The 20,961-nt window shown below is 40.5% G+C and overlaps 2 protein-coding genes across 4 annotated transcripts in view; one reads left to right on the top strand and one right to left on the bottom strand.

Annotated features, from left to right (window-relative positions):
* Positions 1-20,961, top strand: part of TBC1D19 (TBC1 domain family member 19) — a 146,152-nt gene that overhangs the window by 87,635 nt on the left and 37,556 nt on the right. The window lies entirely within an intron of this gene.
* Positions 6,866-7,153, bottom strand: LOC114197170 (small ubiquitin-related modifier 2-like). 2 transcript variants are annotated; one of them, XM_028088123.1, is made up of 2 exons: positions 7,000-7,153; positions 6,866-6,942 (listed from the first exon to the last, which is right to left on the bottom strand). In XM_028088123.1, the coding sequence occupies exons 1-2, from the start codon at positions 7,151-7,153 to the stop codon at positions 6,866-6,868; spliced, it is 231 nt and encodes a 76-aa protein (XP_027943924.1). The 2 variants fall into 2 exon arrangements, with proteins under 2 accessions (XP_027943924.1, XP_027943915.1); XM_028088114.1 differs by having other exon boundaries at positions 6,866-7,153.

Below are 20,961 nucleotides of genomic sequence, written 5' to 3'. Positions count from 1 at the left end.
AGAAACAAATTTAAGAGGATTTTAATGATTTCACATATGTGATTAATTTTTTATTTTACAAAAAATAGTAAGGATTTAAAATTCCATTTTTAATGTAAAGTCAGTTATTTAAAATTTAGAAAATACAAAAATCTGAAAGTTTACTTATGTCACCAGTATGTATACCCGGTGTCTAATTGTTAGTAATCAGTAAAATTCTGAATATATGGGTAAAGTTAACATTTCATTTATATGTTAGTGTTATTTTACTGATGACCTCTAAACTTAAGAAAATTGAGTGGATATTAGCACTTTTGGAATTATGGAACCATCCCCAGCAGAAAACTGGTGAAAAATTATTTTAAAAACAAAAATATTTTAAGTATCTGAAAATGGTCCTAAGGTCATACATCAAATCAGAAAAAAAAGAAAATTATTCAAGAGAAGCTACTAAATCCCAGTAAGAACAGTCTGTGACACTTGAGCCAAGACACACTCTCTCCTTCCCCTCACCCCCAGATCAACAAGACAGAAGCTTCAGTTCATCTGAGTGTGACCAAGAAGATGGGGTTCCCTTTCCCTTTAACTTCCAGTCAAGGGCTACACTAGCTCTATAGAAGGTGTAGGTAGCCAGTATTTCTCATATCCTTTAGCTCTTTGTTGCAGATGCTAAATTCCAGAATATTGCTGCCAAGAAGTCAGAAGCTCCCTTCTTCCACCTACCCTCCACTCATAGGGTAGGCCTCTGCCCCAAATGCTCTGCCTGCTCTCAATAGGCTGAGAACACTGGGGCCCCACTTCCCTCACCCCAGTTTGCTCACAGGGTGGCAGTTCCCCACTGGGAGAGGCAAGCTGAGAACACCAGAAGTTTACTGTCCCCAACCAATGTCCTCAGAAATCAGAAGTGGGCCACAGTCTTACTCCTAGCTCCGGAGTGGTGACTCAGAGATTTTGTCCAGGGACATAAGAAAAGCGACCAATGAAGCTGTCCACAAAGAACTGACTTTAAATGGAATGTGGGAAAGTTCAAGTTTAATGGGCTTCTCTAAAACAATGGAGATTTTAATGATAGGCAATTAAGAGGAGGCAATTAGCTTCATGAGAGTAGCGAGCTAAAACTACAAGCCACCTAGTTTACCAGAGAGACCAGAGAAGGAGACAGCTGGGAAGAGCCTTGCCTGGGTAATAACAAATTTCAAAGACTGGCCTCAAAAATATCTTCTGTAAAGGATTCAAAATTTAATTGTATCTGACTGTGGTACAATTTATACCCGAGAATGTTGTTGAAAACAGTAGAGCAATCACCTGGCAGTTAGTGGAGCTGAACATCTGGTTGTGATACGGGAGGGGGGGTGGGCAGAAAGCTTAACAGAGAGGTCAGAGAGAGAGACGATTAAAGAGAGCCCTGCTAAAACTTGTGTCATCGAGGAGTGACTGTACCCACAAGGCTGCATCCTCTGACATACATCAGAGGCTTCACACTGTGAGAGAAATGAACCTCAATAAGATATTTCAACCAAGTCAGCAAACAAATAAGCAAACTCATGTTTGATGGAGTCTCATTTATTTTTGCTTTTGTTCCTTCTGCTTTTGGCATCATATCCAAGAAATCACTGCCAAGACCAATGTCAAGGAGATTTTCTTTATGTTTTCTTCTAGGAGTTTTATGGATCAGGTCTTAAATTTAAGTCTTTAATCCATTTTAAGTTTACTTTTGTGAGTGATGTGAAATAGGGGTCTAATTCCATTCTTCTGTATGTGAATATCCTGTTTTCCCTGCACCATTTATTAACGTACTATCCTTTCTGCATTGAGTATTCCTGGCTCCCTTGTCAAATATGAGTTGACTATATATGCAGGGGTTTATTTCTGTGCTCTTGATTCTGTTCCATTGATCTCTGTATCTGTTTTTATGCCAGTACCATAAGGTTTTGATTACTGTAGCTTTGAAGTGTACTTTGAAATCAGGAAGTGTAATGCCTCCAGCTTTGTTGTTCTCTCTCAAGACTGCTGTAGCTATTCAGAGTCCTTCACATGTTTTTACAAGTTTTAGGATCGGTTTTTCTGTTTCTGTGAAAAATGCCATTGGAATTTTGATAGGGATTGCATTAAATCTGTAGATGGCTTTTGATAATATCGACATTTCAACAATGTTATTTCTTCTGATCCATGAACATGGAGATTTTTTTCCATTTGTGTCTTCTTCAATTTCTTTCATCAAAGTCTTATACTTATCAGTCTAGATCGTTCACCTCCCTGGGTAAATTTATTCCTTAGCATCTTATTCTTTTGGATGTTATTGTGGGGATGGAATTATTGGGTGTTTTTTTTTTAAGCTGTTTTGTTATTAATATATAGAAATGCAACTGTTGGGCGCCTGGGTGGCTCAGTCGGTTAAGTGTCTGCCTTCAGCTCAGGTCATGATCTCAGGGTCCTGGGATTGAGCCCTGTGTTGGGCTCCCTGCTCAGCGGGGAGTCTGCTTTTCCCCCTCCCTCTGCCACTCTCTCATGCTCTCTCTCTGTCTCTCAAATAAATATCTTAAAAAAAAAAAAAGAAATGCAACTGTTTTCTGATGTTGGTTTTACATCCTGCAACTTTACTGAATTGGTTGATTAGTTAGTTCTAGCAGCTTTTTAGTGGAGTCTTTAGGATTTTTATGTATATAAGTTCATATTGATGCAGGTGGGTCTGGTCTGAGGACTCAGAGGGGGTCCCACTGGACCGGCCTAGAGGGTCCTTGGCTTCACACAGGATGGAAGTCAAACATGAGCCAGCAGGAGGTGAAAGCAGAGTTTATTGAAGGTATAGAGAGCAGATACAGATGGAGTATCTGGGAGACTCAGAAAGGAAAAGAGGGCGTCTTTGCTTGGGGTCTGAGGTTTTTATTGATGATTGTGGTCTGGTGCATGTGTCTTCTCAGGCATCCAAGAACCGATCAGAATGAAGACAGGGTCCAGGTGTCCATCATAAGTCACTTATTCCCTGGAGCCTGGGGGTCTTGGCATCAAGGTGTTTAGTGACAGTGGTCTATAATGTGCACATAATGGCCTCACCTGGTCATTCCTTAGATGGTATCTGTTGTGTAGAAGACTCCAAAGAAATCATTAACTCTTCATCCCTTATGAGGAGTACATACATTAAGGTATGTGTAGGGCAGGGGTGCAGGTCCTAGCAAGAATAGAAGCCAGAAAAAGAAGCAAAGGGGAAAAAAAAAAAAAAAGCCAAACCTTTTTTTTTTTTTTCTCATGGGGTCCCCTTCGATTTCCCTGTCTCATTCCCTGCTATGGGATTTTCATTCTCGTATTCTTAAGGGGTGTTGAAGGGCGAAGGTCTCATCTTCTGTAGCTTCTTCAGGCTGAAAGGGATTGTAGACCCTGCCTATTGGAACGCATAAAAATCCCGATTAAATGAAGGGCCCCTACTTGTAGATTGTCAAAGATGTTCATGAGGCCTCATCATTAAAATAGAACGCCTCCTAGAGAATATCCGTTCTGATAATTTTTCTGACATACTTATGCAGAACATGCAACAACAATAGCTCCCACAGCAAAGCAAAAGCCCTAGCAGAACTATTGCTACTACTAGTAAAAGAAGTTTTTTCCACCAAGACCATCCATTTCCACTAAACCAGGAATAAATCCAATCATTGAGGGAACTAGAGGAGTCAGACATTGCTTCAATTTGGTTGTGCATGTCTGATAAAAGTTTAGATACATTAGCTGAGTTATCTGGGATATATACACAACATTCAGTCTTAATGATAGCACAGGTTCCTCCTTGAGCTGCTGTTATTATGTCTAAGGCCATCCTATTTTGTAATACAGCCTTTCTCATTAATGCAACTTCAGAATTTAACAGGCTGAGTGCATGCATAGTATCATTAAGGGCGTGTGTGGTATAGTTTGTGAGGGCCTCTATGTGCCAGATTATGTCTTCTATTCCCAGTTGGGGCAGGAAAATACCTAACAGGTGATCATACCAGTGGAAGACTGACCGTGTCCAGCGATGGAGTAGATGGGGATAATTTGCAGGCATAGATAATTTTTTACGCAATCTCCCCTGCATCCAGGGAAAACCCAGGGTACAACGCCCTATCCATCCAGGGGGTAGCCAAGGCCACAAATTTGTGCCACATAGCCATTGAGTTCCATTGGGTGCTAACCATCTGATGCCTGGTCGTCTTATCCAATCAGTAGCAAACCAGTCAGTTGCTTGTAAAACAATGATATGGGTACAAGCTCCTGGGGAGAGCCATCCTAATTCACGGGTGCTATTAGGCCAGGCATCATAGGTGTGATTTCTTTGCTCCCAACATAAAAGAGCTTTCTGGTTTAATTGGCCTATGGTAGGAGTAAGCCACATAAATTCATCCCATACTTGAAAATAGCCATCCTCGGTATATCTCATATTATTAGGCTTAGTTGTTCCCCACAATGCTTTCTTATTTTCCATCTTAGAGTTGGCGTATTCAGTCATGATTTTGGCAGTCTGGGGGTAGGAAAAAGGTCTTTTATGGCCTGGAGAATTCCAGGTAATATTTACCATAGGCCAACAAGAAACATTGCCGTTAGTGATAGAGATGTCCCTATATATGCTTGTATTTGGCTGGAAAACCATATCTTTTACATATTGGTGTAAGTAATGCCAATCTTTGCCTTGTAAAGGAGAAACCCACCATGGGAGGCCTGAGGTGCTGGATAAAGGGAGGAGGCCACAAATCCAGCAGGAACTTTTCTGTAAACTGTCAGCGTAGTGTTGAGCCCATTGCAAAAATAAATTGGGGCCATTAGCTTTTCCTAGAGATAGGTAAGTAAAGAGTAAATTTAGAAAAGTGAAAGATTTTAAAAGCGCCATCAAGCCTTACTTATTGGTCCTTCAGAGCAGCAACTTTAGTCTTTTCCTCAGGTTCACAGGCATGGGTGGATGCTGGGAGCTTCAGGTAGACACTGCAGCAGTATTTTCTTGAAAAGATAGTTTAATTCGTTGACAGGCTCACAGGCATATGTGTCCCCTTCTTCCCTTGGAGACGGTATCAAAGTTGGCTCCTGCAGAGACTCAGGAGAGATAGGTTTGATTCTGGACAAGTGAACCCAGCTCAAGAGACCTTTTAAGTCTTACTGCTGTGGGGGTGCTGAGTAAAAGCTGATAGGGCCCTTTCCCACCTTGGTTTGAGCTCATCTTCTGGTGACCCCCTTTTCCATGTTTTTAATGGTCTCTTGCTCCCTGATGGCATTGGCACAGACTGCTTGTCTTCAGTGGGGTTTGGAAGTACTTTATTTCCATACTTTTGGAGAGACTAGTGCTTTACCCAGACTAGGAATGTATTTTAAAATTTGATTGGTTTCCTTAGCAAACCATAAAGTTGCAGTGAGAAAAGGTCTTCCATATGTCATTTCAAAGGGGTTCAATTTAAGTGGCTCCCCTTTGGAGCCACTCTTGTTCTTTTTTTTTTTTTTTAAGATTTTATTTATTTATTTGAGAGAGAGAATGAGAAATAGCACGAGAGGGAAGAGGGTCAGAGGGAGAAGCAGACTCCCTGCTGAGCAGGGAGCCCAATGTGGGACTCGATCCCGGGACTCCAAGATCATGACCTGAGCCGAAGGCAGTCGCTCAACCAACTGAGCCACCCAGGCGCCCAAAGAGCCACTCTTGTTCTGAGTAAAGCAATCAGCAGCAGTTTATACCATGTTTCATGAGTTTCTCGACAGAGTTTTGCCAAAGTTCGTTTAAAGATGTGGTTCATTTTGTCCACTTTTCTGAAGATTGAGGCCTCCATGAGAGATGAAGTTAATAGCAGATCCCTAGGGTCACTGATAATTGTGTTATTTTAGCAGTGAAAGAGGGTCCATTATCACTTTGCAGACTCCAGAGAAGTCCAAACCTAGGTATGACTTCCTTTAAAAAGGTCTTAGAAACCTCTAAAGCCCTGTCTGTTCTAATAGGGAAGGCCTCTACCTCCCCTGTCAATGTATCCACATAAACCAGCAGATACTTCTATCCCAGAGAGGGTGGCATTTGAGTGAAGTCAGTTGGCCAGTCTTCCCCATGGTAAGTGCCTCTCTATTGAACTGGCTCAGTTCAAAGGGGAGGCTTAGGATGGGGCCCTGCGTCACTTCTGACACAGATCTCACATGCCCTGGTAACTTCTCTTAAGAGTTTTGGCTAGATTCTTTCCTCTGAATACTTGCTGCAATCGATTTTCCATAGTGTCTCTGCCAAAGTGAGTGGAGTCATGTATTTGCTGCTTTGCTTTTTTTTTTTTCATTTTAAACAAGAAGTTTATTTAAACAACAAGACTCTTGAAAGGAAAACAATCTAGGATTCATTTCTTTTAGAGTAATTTATCCCCACTTAAAGACAGATCATCTTACATGTAAGGGCTACATACAAAAAAGTTATAAAATTGTCCTTGGTTTTACAATGATAAATGAAAAACATTAAAATTCTCCAGTCAAACAAGGTATGCAAAGATTTTTATGTTGTTCTTTTTTTGTTAAACCGTGAGAGCAAAACAACTTGCTGGAATATAAAGGTAAGAGCTGACTGAGCATGCCACAAATGGAAAGAGGGGGTAGTCTCACAGAACCAGTATTTTCCCCTATCCCATCTCCATTTGATGTTGATCAAAACATACCATTGGCCATTTAGTTAAAAAAAAAAAAAAGGGCAATTGTGCTTGTGCACATATATAGTTACTTTATGTCCACCAAGGGAAGGGGGAGGGGAAAATGAAAGACAAGGGCGGCGGGAGGGGAAAATGAAAGAACAGAGAAAACTATACTGCAGTAGTCAGGGTGTGGTGGGACCAAATTGTGGTTTTCTACCTGAGAATGTCTTCTTGATCCGGAGGAACAGGGTCCTGGAGTAAAGTAGCGAGTTCTCTTTCTAGTAGACGCCTCCTGTCTGCTGCTGGAACACATCAATTATATCTTCATCCTGCATCTCCAGCAGCGCCGGCGTGTCTGTTTCCTTGATCGGGTGCCCGTCAAATCGGAACCTGACCTGCGTCACGGACAGACCCTGTCGTTCACAGTAGGCTTTCATCAGTTTACTAAGTAGCGTATGCCTCTTAATCTTAAAGTACACCAGAGAACCATCCTGCCCCGCCACCTTCAAATGAATATGATTGTTGTTCTCAGTCGTGACTTCTTCCTTGGGCTTTTCCTCAGCCATGGCGAGCACTGGAGTCTCCTCAGCTGCCGCTTCACCAAAGAGGTGCCAGGTCCACACCGAGCGAGCACACAAGCAGCCCCGGGAGTGGCAGAAGAAGGCTCAGTTATTTTCCATTGCAATGCCTTGGGGAGTACATATTTGTTATTTAATATATACCATCCCAGTCGATTTCAGATCCCTTCTGTAAGGCCCATTGAGCCTCAGAGGGAGCATAGTTCGGGCTTCTTTCTTGCAGAGGACCTTCTGGAAGCTAAAACCTGTGTAGCAAGCTCTTTCTTCCTTGCTGCCCCTTTTGCTATTCTTTCCGCAAAATCGTTTCCTTTGCTCCTTATTGTTTGGTCTCTTTGGTGTCCTTTACCATGTACAGCTGGCTCCTCCCAAAGAAGCTGTACAGCCTCTAATAATGTTAAAATTTTCCCTTTATGTTTCATAGGGGAGATTTTTGAATTTGATAGTACCCCTTTCCAGATGGCTGGAGGGGCATGAAATATTAAGAGGCCATATTTAGAATCAGGACATATATTTAACTTTAACCCTTTACCTAGTCGTAGTGCTCAGATTAAAGCAAACAGTTCGGGCCTTTGTGCTGAAGTATGGGGAGGGAAAGCTTGTGCCTCAGTTATCTCCTGTAGGCTGACAATAGTACATCTGATTTTTCTGGTTCCCTCATGCATAAACCTACTTCCATCTGTAAACCATTCAGCCTCTGGATTGGGCAAAGGTTTGTCCTTTAAATCGGTCCTACTTGAACACACTTATTTTTCAGTGTCCACACTGAAAAAGCAGGTACCTGCTTGCCTTCATCAGGTAATAGAGGAGCTGGGTTTAAGCCTCCACACACCTGAAGGGTTAGTTACATCAGGGGTAGCAAGGAGGAGGGCTTGATACCTCAGTAATCTCTCTCCTGTTAAGCATTCGTGCCCTTTGGCTTCTAAAACCCCTTGGACTTGATGTGGGATCCTGACATCCAGATGTTTTCCTAGAGTAAATATGCTAGCTTCTCCAACTAGGTGGGTGGTCACAGCCACTGCTGGTAAACATCCTGGCCATCCTTCTGCTACCAGATCTAATTGTTTGGAGAAAGAAGCTACTGGGCTAGGAACAGGTCTGAGTTTTTGAGTTGGGACACACAAGGCTATTCCTGTCCTTTCTCAGACATATGAGGTGAAGGATTTTTTCCAGGTTTGGGAGCCCCAAGACAGGAGCAGTGCTCAGTTTTTCTCTCATACCTTTGAAGTCTTGGTGGCAATCATCATTCCATTCCAGGGGTTCTAAATCACTTCCTTGTAATGCTTTATAAAAGCATTTGGCCATAAGGCTAAACCCTGGAATCCAAATGCAACAAAAGCCTAGCATGCTTAAGAAGGTTCTTAACTGCCTGTTGTTTGTGGTACTAAAATATTCAGTATGGCTGATTTTCTGTCCTGGCCAGTGTCCGTGCCCCTGGAGTGAGGACATAGCCCAGGTATTGAACCTTTTCCTTAGAAGTCTGGGTTTTCTGGGGAGGTACTCTGTATCCCCATTGTCCTAAAAGTTAAGGGTGAGGGTTGTATTTTCATCAGAATCCTCTTTTGTAGGGATGGCAATCAATATATCACCCACATATTGAAGTAAAGTTCCATTAATCTGTTGTAACCCCCGCCCCCGTTCCATTTTTAAGCATTCCCAAACAAATGTAGGCTGTCTGTGAACCCCTGAGGCAGCACCATCCTGGTCAGCTGGGGGATCTCACAAGTATCAGGGTCAGTCCATTCAAAAGCAAAAAGATATGGGGAGTCAGGGTGTTCCGGTATGCAGAAGAAAGCATCCTTTAAGTCTAATACCGTAAACTAGTTTGCATCTGGGGGAACTTGTGTCAGTATAGCAAAAGGGTTAGGGACTATCGGATGAATAGGAATCACTGCCTCATTCATTGTGCTCAAATCCTTGATAAAGCAGTACTCCCCGTTTGGCTTCTTAACTGGTAGAATGGGGATATTGCAGGGTCACTTACAAGGGGTTAATTATCCATATTTCAAAAATGTCTTAATTAAAGGCTGAATACCTTCTTGGGTCTCTGGTCTTTTCCAAGAATATTCTACACGTGGTCTTAGGGAGATAACGATGAAATATTATTGGCTCTCCCAGGAACCTCTGTTTCCCATACATTGGGCATTATTCTGATTGTAATATGGGACGGTATACTGTCTGGCACATAAATATTATTTCCCACTTGCATGTCTAGGCCCATTACCATTATAAACTTTGTTTTCTCCACATTTGGGTCTGTCAGTCCTTTGTTTGTGGCTTAGCAAGTAAGTTGCTCCCAGTAAGGGAGTAGGGCATTCAGGTAACAGGAGAAAGCTATGTGAAAGCAAGAGACAGCCCATGCCGCAAGCTGCTGGACAAGTCAGTTGTCTCACCTGTGGCCATCCGTCTATTCCAGTAACTGTACAAGAGTGCTGGGATAGAAGCCCATTAGGCTGAGTCAGGACAGAGTAAGTGGCTCCTGTGTGCAACAGAAATTCAGTATCCTTACTTTCCCCACCAGAGATCACCTGAGGCTCTTGGTTATGTTGAGATGTCCGGGAGGAGCCATAGGGAGAGCTCGGGCCCCTTCAGGTCTCTGTAACTTTGGCCAGCAAAGGTTTTGGGGCTGGACCCACCTTCCTTCTGAGGTGGGCACAATCCTTTTTCCAGTGGCTGTCCGTCTTACTGAAGGCACATTGATTGCGAACCCCAGCCTTTTGTGAGCCAGGCTTTGCCAGAGTCCGGCCTTGTAGGTTTCTACACATGGGCATCCATCCTGGAGTTCCCCATTGCTGTGGCAAAAGTGGGGCATGGCATTTATTTTGGACAAACAGGTCCATCTTCTCTGCCCTGTCTCTATTACTAAAGACAGCAAAAGCCATATCCAATAATTGGTTCTTAGGAATTTAGGGCCCACCAGTTGCCTTCTGTCATTTTCCCCTGATAACCTGCTGCAGATTGCAGGATAAAATGCACAGCCAACAGTGACGGCCCTTCTGGAGAATTGGGGCCCTTCTGGAGAATTGGGCCCTTACTGGGAGTATTGACCGCCCTTCTGGAGAGTTGGAGAAAGTACTGGTATACTTCTGGAAAGCCTCCATCAGAGACCCTCCAAAGAGAGCCGGGTTTTCACCCTTTCCTTGAGTTTCTTCCCTTACTTTATCGAATTAACTGGCTTAACTATGCATGGTCTCATTCCCTCCTCTACAGTGCAGCAATGAAACAATAAGATCTGTAGGTTTCCCCCAAGTCAGATCAAACATCAAAATCAGTTCCAGGATGTCAAGTGTCTCCCTGATTTAGGAACTCAGGCCACACAAACTTTACATTGTCCTTTGGGGTCCTGATACAGGGCCATAAAGGGTAACACAGAAGGCGCTTTATTCCATTTCCCTTCCCTCTTACAATATAAATCAAGCTGTAAAATGGTATTGTAATTCAAACTCCCATTTGCGGGCCAGGTTTCTTGGTCCCCCAAGTGATAGTGGGGCCAGGCCTCATTACAATAGAATATTAGCTTCTTCTTTTTCAACTTCTCCAGCATAAGTTGTGCCTAATTATGTAATAAACAAACGGGAATCCATAGGAATGCTCACTCTTGCCCCCATTTAGGACCGTAAGCAAGGAGTCAGACTGGGGCAAAGATTCTAGGATGATATTGTTCAGAATGCAAGAGATCTAAGGCAGAGGAGAGCGTCATTGGCTACAGTGGCCCCGGCCAAATGAATCAGATCAAAGTCATGGGGTTTCCTAGAAACCAAAAGGAGAGATAATTTCTTAAGGATAGGGAAGCCTGCTAATGCTGAATACTATGGTCAGACAATATAATTCCTCAATGACTGGGTGAACAATTTAAAGGGCCAAAAAGGCGAAAATTCAGAGGGATAGAAATAAGTGTAGAGGAGTGATAGGGTCTGGCATATAGTGAGCAAAAGGGTGCAAAAGATTCCAGCTTGCCACATTTCTCCCTCATCTAACAAGATGCCATGTGTCTCATCCCTATATGCCAAAAACCCAGTGCAACTGGGGGCACCAGGACCACTCTTTATTCTAAGAGTTTTGGTCTTCGACAAGATTGGCCACCAATCCCCAGCATAATTCCAATGTCCCAGAATTGCCGTGAGGAGACAGCCACTTGGCAGTGGAAAACAGAGAGAGAGAGAAGTCCAGACTCTATTCTAGGGAAAGCATGTGGTAGATCGAATGTGCTACTTATGGGGAGAACCAGGGGGCCTATCTTCCCCACTTATCTGTCTGTTTGTCCCAGTGGCGGTCTAAAACCACCATGGGGGCTCAGAGCCCTGGATGATCAATCCTTCTGTGTGCATCCCTGGGTGAGGCAAAAATTAATTACCATGGTTGGGAGGAAGTTTTTCTATGGGACCACACCTGTCCCAAATCATCTCTGATACTTCCCTTGGTCCTTAGTTGCCTCAGAACACCTTTCAGCGGGAAGGAACAAGTGTCCTTTTTCTTCGGAGCTGAGTGACTCAGTCCCTCATGACAACTAACAGCCTTGAAGTTGTCTGGAAGCCAGAGTAAAAAGTTTCAGAGCACAGAGAGAGTGGGGAGTAAGAAGAGCAGGTTCACAGACCAGTTTTCCCAGTTTCTCTTCCTCCCTGGAGAATGGAGGAAGAAAACAGAGAAGCACAGAGACAAAAATTACATCAGCATTAAACCAGCTCTGTTTCCCAGAGGAGGAACTTACCAGTTCCCGAAAGCCAAGCTGTGCTTCGCAGACTCAATTTGGGGATACCGATGTTCCTCTGTGGGTCCCTTTGTGGTCGCCAAGATGATGCGGGCAAGCTGGGTCTGAGGACCCAGAAGGTGTCCCACAGGACCAGCCAAGAGAGTCCTTGGCTGCACACGGGATGGAAATCAAACTCAAGCCAGCAGGAGGCAAAAGAAGAGTTTATTGGAAGAGTAGTGAGTGAGCAGATCAGATAGAGTGTCTGGGAGCCTCAGAAAGGAAACAAGAGAGCCTGTGCTTGGGGTCTGGGTTTTTATTGACATTGTGGTTTGGTACACGTGTCTTCTCAGGCATCCAGGAACTGGTCAAAACAAGGACAGGGTCCAGGTGTCCGTCATAGTCACTTATTCCCTAGAGCCAGAAGGTTTTAGTGTCAAGGTGCTCAGTGACAGTGGTCTGGAATATGCACATGATGGCCTCACCTGGGCATTCCTTAGATGGTATCTGTCGTGCTGGAAGACTCCAAAGAAATCATTAAATCTTCATCCCTTATGAGGAGGACATACATTAAGGCATGCGTAGGGCAAGGGTGCAGGTCCTAGCAAGAACAGAAGCAAAGGGGGAAAAAAAACAATTTTTTTCTCTTGGGGTCCCTCCAGTTTCCCTGTCTCAGTATCATCTACAAATAAAGACAATTTGGTTTGTTTGTTTTTTCTGCCTATTCAGATGTCTTTTGTTTCTTTTTCTTATCTGATTGCCCAGAATGTTCTTTTAAAAACACCAATCAATCCATGCCACTTGTGTGATTAAAACCAAAAAGATCAAAATCCCTCATGGGGCCTCCATGACCCTACATGCCTGGCTCACCTCCCCAGCCACATTGCTTACCTCTGTCCTGATTCTCCTGCCCGGTGTGTTCCAACCACTGACTGTTTCACTCCTCAAGTTCCCTGTGTTCCTTTCTACCTCAGGGCCATCAGACCTACAGTTCCTTTGATGTGAAAGACTGTTACCCTCGTGTCTTCCCCAAGTAAATCCTATTTTTCCCTCAGCTCTCAGCTAAAGTATCACTTCCTGATGTATACCTTCCCTGACCTACACCCTACTTCCCCCATGCAAACACACAAACAAGGTCTGGCCATCTGAAATGTGCTTTTTAAAGTACTATGTAGTACTTTTCATACCTTTTATTTATAGCTCTTATTATGGCTTATTTGATTATTTTATGATCGTCTCTCCCATATAAATTCCATAGTGTTTTGGTCCTCATTGTTAATCCTAGTACATACCATGCTGTAGATCCTGAATGAAAATGCTTATCTTAACATCATGTGTTTTTCATTGATGAGGTTTGATTTTTTTTTTTCATTGTTGAGAAGGAAGCTTTCTTCTTTTATCTAAAGGCTTAATTTTAGGAATTATTGGCTCTCATTGTACAGGGTTCGAGATTTCCTTAAGTCAAGTTTAGGTCTAGATGTGATAGACCCTTTTTGTGAACTCACTCCTAAGGGAAACAGATTAGTTAATGTTGCTCAGTATTAAAGATATAAAACAAATGAAACCAAACAAACTAAATATCTACTGCTTGGCAAAAATTTTAACTAACTTGTTAAATTTTTTTGGTCCTTCCTGTGCTAATTATTTCAATCCGGAACATGAAACACTAAATATATGAATATATATATTATAATATCAACTAAAGATCGGTAATGACATGATTTATAACATGTTGACTATTCTACTTCAGTGTGTGGGTAAAGTGTAAAGAGAAAGTGTAAAGTTGACAATTTCATCTCCTTTGGTGACTGGAGAGAAGAGGATCGTCAATTTCAAATTACAGTTAGAAAAGCTTTTTAGTGGTGGTAAAAGGGACTTTCCAGGTTACAAATCTGCCTCCTTCAGCAAACAGAATCAGTAAGGGTATTGTTTGAAATGAGAGTGGTAACAATTTTTTGAAATAAGTTCCAGAATTAACCCTTGAAGGTACAAATGGTACCTGCTTATCCATAGTTTTGCTTTCCATGGTTTCGGTTACCCATAGTCAACCATGGTCCAGAAGCAGATGATCCTCCTTCTGATGTATAGTCTGAAGGTCAATAGTAGCCTAAGGCTGCATCACATGCCTACATTATTCCCTTCACTTCATCTCATCACGTAGGCATTTCATTATCTCACATCCTCACGAAAAGAAGAAAGTTGAGTATAGTACGAGACATTTTGTGAGAGACAGACTATATCCACATATTTTATATTACAGAGTATTGTTATAATTGTTCTTCTTTATTATTAGTTATTGTTCTTAATCTCTTATTGTGCCTAATTTATAAATTAAGCTTTCTCATAGGTATGTATATGTAGGAAGAAGCCCAGTATATATATATATATATATATATATATATATATTTGCCGCTCTCACATAAACTTGGAAACTTACAAGTGACTAAGTCTGACAAACAGAATTATTTATGAACAATGGATATATCTCTGAAAAAAGCAGAGTAATCATCAGTAAATATTTATTGATCTTTATTGATCTCTATATTATATGTAAATTATACTACCTTTGATGGGCTTACATTCTAGCTAAGGAGACAAAACAACATAAAAAATGTTTTGAAATTGTTTTAAGGTGTTTATGTAAAGCATTGGATATTAATTCATATCACAGACAGTAATACTGTAGGAGTGTGCTTTAACCTTTATTTTCCATTCTTATCAATATTTCAGTCCCAATTGTATTTTTTTTAGCTAGATCTCATGGGCTTTGCTACTTTTAGTACTTCAGTAATAATACTAAATAAGCTTTAATGCGGATCTTTATCCCTATAAAATAAAGAAAAGGGTAATTATAATACATAAGCTTTGTCTTTGGGAATTATGCAGATAGTTATTAAGGAAACACTTTCCATGATCACACCTTTTAATGATTTATTTTACAATTAGTCTGACTAAAGAAGAGAGAAGTTCATTTTATGTAGTAAAAATATATGTAATAGTATGTATTAAAAACAATATTCTCTTAAAAGAAATTGACTTCTGACTTTTCTCTGGGAAAAGAATTATTTATATATGTGAATTTATGTGTGTGTGAGAGAAAGAGAGAGAAGACATAGTTTGTTTTATTTTGTTGTGTTTTTTTTTTAATCATTAATTATAGGCTTTCCTTTGGCAGAACTTCTAGCTACACAACTGCTCTGTGAGGAAATTGTTGATGATAATGGAGTAAATTTAATGTTTCTGGCCATGCCCTGGGTCCTAACCCATTTATTGAGTTTTGTGACTAGACTACAAAGTTAGATGGCATGTGACACTGCTATGTCCATAGATAGATGAGAAAACGTCTAGTAATCCCTCTTTAAGGGAAATCTGGGCCTGTGTTACAAGGATACACCAGGCACTGCTCCCAAGTGTCTCATGTTAGTTACCTAAATTTTATAGGCAACAACACTGAATATTATACAAATAATGCTTTGAGTAATAGGCCAACTTTTTAGTATTCCAGAGTTTAGTTAGTTTTTATTTTGTATGAAATTCTTAAAAATACTTTGTGATGTTTAAAATGTTAAATTGTCAGTTTTAAAATGTTTTCAAACAGAAGATGCTCTTCATTCCACAGAAGTAAATTGGGTGATTTAATCATTTTGGGGTTCTAGTACATCACGACAACCTATAAAAGTTAACTTGTGGTCCAAAGTGTATAAAATATTCATAAGGAAGAATTCCTAGATAGTAAAGGGAAGACATGGGGACTTACTCATTCTGTTGTGTGACAAATCTTCTATCCAATGCTTGGCTTATCTAGCATATACTCAGCAGTACTAACATATCAGAGTATGCCATACTTACAGATATTTTAATGCCACTGAATGGAGTTTAAGAAAGGCCGAGGGACAATCAAATATCGTTTATTCATGTATCCACGTCACATTATATTGAGTGTGTTCTGATACAGGCACTGTGTTAGGTGCCACATAAAAGGATTTTATCAAACTCACGTTTTAGTGGAAAATGAGGGGAAAGGCCAATGCATAGTTATAATTTGATAAATGTTCTGATATAAGTCTAGGTAATGTGCCATGCAAATACAGTTAAAGTAGACATAAATTCTAGGAGTAGTACAGTTTAGGGGTGACTTCAGAACAGAAATGTTGTAAGAAATGTCTGGTTCTTAAAGGCAAGGAATTAGGAGGAGAATGGGAAAAAACAAAAATGCACATGAACCACATGCATACGGTGACTGGTAAGGAGAGATTAGCTTAGCATGGCAATGAACAGCTCCAGTGGTTCAGGTGATAACGCATTAATGGGCACCTGCTAGAGAGCAAGGTCTGTGTGAATAGACAAGAGAAAACAAAGAAATGTCGATACCATGATCAGTCATTATAGTCACTTCCTCTTGAATACATGTCCAACTCCCTTGCCTCCCTCCCACTTTCTAATAGTAATTACCTGACAAAACCTTAACCCTGGTGAAATACGATTCTCTACCAATTCTGCGGCAGCAGTATGCTTTTGTATGTGGCTGGAGAGAAAGATGCAGCCATGGTAACTAGCTGTGCTTTACATTCATGACCTTAGTATGCTCTACATTCATGACCTCAAAAGTTATTTCTGCCCAGAAATTCTATTCATTTCCCCAGTTCAGTCATCCATCCGTTCTCCTTGATGACTTTGCGCACCTCCTGTCTTCTTCATACCTCCACCTCTTTCTCTTTCAGATAATGGCTTTGAGTCCTGTTTCTGAAAAAAGTCAAAGCTCTGAGAAGAGAACCCCACATACTCCCACCACTACGTGTACTGCACCCACCTGCGCCTGTACCCATTATACTCAGCTTTCCTTTCCTCTTATTATGGATAAACTGTCCCTGCTTTGATCTATGATAAAATCAGTCTCTACATTTGGACGCTAAAACTCATGTCACTTTGGTACTCAAAAGCAGTACAATTGTTAGTTTTTCTATTGTCAATTTTCCCATATCTATTGGATCCCTCCTCTCAGTATACAAATATGCTGTTATTCCTCTCATCCAAAAAACAAAGCAAAATAAAATGAAACAAAAATCTTTTTTTTTTGAGAGATTTATTTATTTGAGAGAGAGAGAGAGAGCACGCATGCGCATGAGCTGGGGGGAGGGGCAGAGGGCAAGGGAGAAGCAGACTCCCCACTGAGCAGGGAGCCCAGCACAACCCTGAGATCATGACCTGAGCCCATGACCTGAGCCCAACCAAGTCAGACGCTTAACTGACTGAGCTACCCAGGCACCCCGAAACAAGAATCTTTCTTGATCCCTGTTCCTTCCAGCTACAGCACCATTCCTCTGTTCCTTTATTCAGCAAAACTTCTTTTAAAAAATCTGGGCTCTGAGCCTCTGCTTCTCCATCTGTAAAACGGGAATAATCCTACCTTACAGGTTAACAATTAGCTATGAAATATATCTAGAGCAGATCCTGGAACTGGCTCCGTCAGTTACGAGTCTGCCTTCGGTTCAGGTCATACACAAGGAGCCTGTGCTCATGCTCTCTCTCTCTCAAACAAATAAAAGTCTTTAAAAAAAATCTGTAGATACTGTTTTCAATTTCTATCCTCCTATTCTCTCTTGAATCCTTCTTTATTACTTTTTTTTGCCTAACTGTTCCACTAAAGTCACGAGTGACTTCATATTGCTGAATCCAGTTAGTTCCCACTTCTCATCTTACTCTTCTCATTTGGTTAATCATCCCCTCTCCTTGTCTTCTTCTCTTTTTTCACTTACCTTCACTTATCTTCTAGGATATTGTGCTTTTTGGTTTCCTTCTGTCTCACTAGCGGGCATTCTCATTCACCTGGTTTTTCCTCCTCTCCCTGTCTTATCCTGGAATACCCCGGGGATAAGTCCTCAGACCTCTTTTCTCTTTCTGTCTTTGCCCTTGGTGATCTCATCTATTCTCACGGCTTTATATCATCCATGTAATGACAACTCCCCATTTTCTGGACCTTTCCCTTAAACTCCAGGCTTATATATGTGCTCCCAGGAGCTGTTCTTCTGCCAAAAAGCCTTATTACCCGAGGCTCATTTCCTGACCACTTTTAGGTCCTAATTTAAGTAGCAAACTTAAACTTTTCCCAGTGTAGACATGTGCATGTGTGCGTGCATTATCCTGCATGTCTGCATTATTTTTTTCCATTGCATTTACTATGTGACATACAATATATTTTGCACAGTGCCTGCCATGTAGTGTGTGTTCAATAAATACCTGTTGGAAGGAGGAAGGAAGGCAAGGGGGGGAGGAAGGAAGAGCAACTATCAAAGGTAGATTTTGGTGACTGGCTAAATAGTAGGTTGGGAGAGATGTAAGAATCAAGAATGACTGGATTTTCAGGTTTTCAGTAGCTGTAAACTTGATGGTTCCAGGAATTCAGATTAGTCATACAGAAAGAATGTATAGGTTGGAAGCCAGGGAGACAGAGAAGGGAAAGATTTTAAATGTTTGTTTTTCTCTATAAGAATGTGTTAAGAAGGTGAGAGCCCATGCCTAAGCAAGAAACTAGTCCAGAAAAAAAGGCTTTGTTGTTTTTTTTTTAATTTTCTCCCACTATTCTCCAGTCATTGCAAGTGAAATTGTCAGCACTTTTGTCATTTATTTATGCATTGCCTATTAGGTTCCAGGATCTGCTCTAGATATATTTCATAGCTAATTGTTAACCTGTAAGGTAGGATTATTCCCGTTTTACAGATGGAGAAGCAGAGGCTCAGAGCCCAAGCTCAGTACAGCTACCAGGACCCCAAGCTAGGCCTGCCCAATTTCAAAGTTCTTGTCAGCCGCTTTGCCCTTTAATTTATGAAAATTTAAATCAGGGAAGAGTGTTTTAAAGAATCATTTTTGAAAATTCATCATTTGAAATTCTCCAAATTGGTTTGAAAACAGTTGTGTAATAGTTCTAAGTTAAAGTGATTTCCAATTGATATCCATTGTTTCTTATGTGCTTTTTATTACATAAATAACTTATTTTTTAGAAACATTCACCAGAAATATGTTTTCAGGAGACTGAAGAAAACTATAGGCTCAAGTAAATCTTTTGTAGCTACATGTGGACATTTTAGGTGTAATTCTACTGTATAAACCATAGTTGGGACTTACACATGCAGTTTCTTACAGCTCTCCTGAATAAAGTAAATCATTACCATGTATAACCTTATCCTCATGAAGTTCAATTTTCACTTAATTACTAAATAATCAAAGTTAAACTTTCTAGTTAATTTGCTTGTGAGTTTCTGGTTAATTGAAGTTGTCATCTTTATATAATCACAAAAATTTATAGCAAATTTACAATTGAACTGTTACTTCCTTACAGATACAAATTTGGAATCTCAGAAGCTCAAAGAGCCCAGGTTAGAGTGGCAGTTGGCAGCTCTTTGCTCGTACGCTAGGGTGGCACACCGGAGCATGGTGTTTGACGTACCACCTCCAGCACTATCACCTTACAGTCAGTCACCGGTATTCTCTCTAGAGCAGTCTCAGATATCTTGTCTTTGCCTCAAGGAGTGTATATTTAAGCACAGATCTTCTCCTAATATTAGTATGTTCCCACCAGCCTGCTAAGGGAGAGTTAATACAAACATTTCTTTAGAAATTGTTCTCTTTCCAGGCAATGCTAGAAAGATATTCATAAGTATATTTTCCTTTTGCTTTATTTTACCTTAATTATATTAATTTATTATTGGTTGTATTAGTTTGTTATTATATTAGCTATGTTACTTTATTAGTTGTATTAATTGTATTAGCTTATTAATTGCAGCTATAACAAATTGCCACAAATTTGGTGGCTTAAAACAAGTATATTTTCTTACAGTTGTAAAGATCAGAAGTCTGAAATGAGCTTTAGTGAGCTAAAATCAAGGTGTTGTCAGAGTTGTGTGTGTTCCTTTTACAGGCTCTGAAGGAGAATACATTCCCTTGCCTTTTCCAGCTTTTAGAATACACCTGTATTCCTCGGCTCATGGTCCCTTTCTCCATCTTCAAAGCTAGTAGACAGTATCTTCAAATTTCTCTGATTCTGACCCTGCTGCCTCTCTCTTTCACTTAAAACGATCCTTGTGGTTATGTTGGACCTAACAAAATTATCTAAAATAATCCCTTCCTGGGACACCTGGGTGGCTCAGTGAGTTGAGCGTCTATCTTTTGATTATGGCTCAAGTCCTGACCTCAGGGTTGTGGGATCAAGCCCCACATTGGACTCCACTCTCAACACAGAGTCTGCTTGAGATTTTCTCTCTTCCTCTCCCTCTTCGCCTCCCCCACTTGCACTCACTCTCTCTCTCTTTCTCAAAAATAAATAGAAATAAATCTTTAAAAAAAAAAAAACTTAAGGGGCACCTGGGTGGTTCAGTCGGTTAAGCATTTGCCTTTGGCTCAGGTCATGATCTTGGGGTCCTGGAATCAAGCCCCGAGTTGGGATCCCTGCTTAGCCAGGAATCTGCTTCTCCCTTTCCCTCTGCCCCTCTCCTACCTGCCCCATGTGCTCCCTCTCTCTCTCTCAAATAAATAAAATCTTAAAAAAAAACACTTAAAAAATAATAAATAATAAATAATCCCTTGCTCTAAAGATCTTCAATTTAATCAAATCTGCATAATTTCTATTACCATGTAAGATAGCATGTCCACAAATTCTGGGATTAAAATGTGGGTGTCTCTGTGGGGGCATTATTTTTTTACCTACCATGGTGGTACAGGAAGTTTTGACAAGGAAAGAGATTAATATTATTTACTGATTTGATAAAATTTTATAGATTTAGAATTTTTTAGAACTTAATGATTTTACTACATTATTGGCAAATATTCATCACAATTATAGGTCTAAAAATAAAAATTATATAATTATGATCATTTCACAATATATACAAATATCGAATCATTATGCTGTATATCTGTATATCTGAAACTAATGTTACTATAAGTCAATTATATCTCAACAAAAAAGATATGATTATGTCAATAGATGACCAAAACATATTTGAAACATATTTGAAACTGTATTTTATAACAACTATTTTATTAAATTTTTTTAAAAAGCACAACATAAAATTTACTATCTTAACCATTTCTAACTGTACAGTGTTAAGTATATTCA

Source organism: Eumetopias jubatus, unplaced genomic scaffold, assembly GCF_037043125.1.
Source record: "Eumetopias jubatus isolate StellerSeaLion01/CBP00866 unplaced genomic scaffold, mEumJub1_p1.0 scaffold_2, whole genome shotgun sequence".
Lineage (NCBI taxonomy): Eukaryota > Metazoa > Chordata > Mammalia > Carnivora > Otariidae > Eumetopias > Eumetopias jubatus.
This window is presented reverse-complemented; position numbering and strand designations above follow the sequence as displayed.

Excerpts from the sequence above, each read along its gene's own strand:
- LOC114197170 (XM_028088114.1), bottom strand. The coding sequence starts at position 7,153 with ATGGCTGAGGAAAAGCCCAAGGAAGAAGTCACGACTGAGAACAACAAT.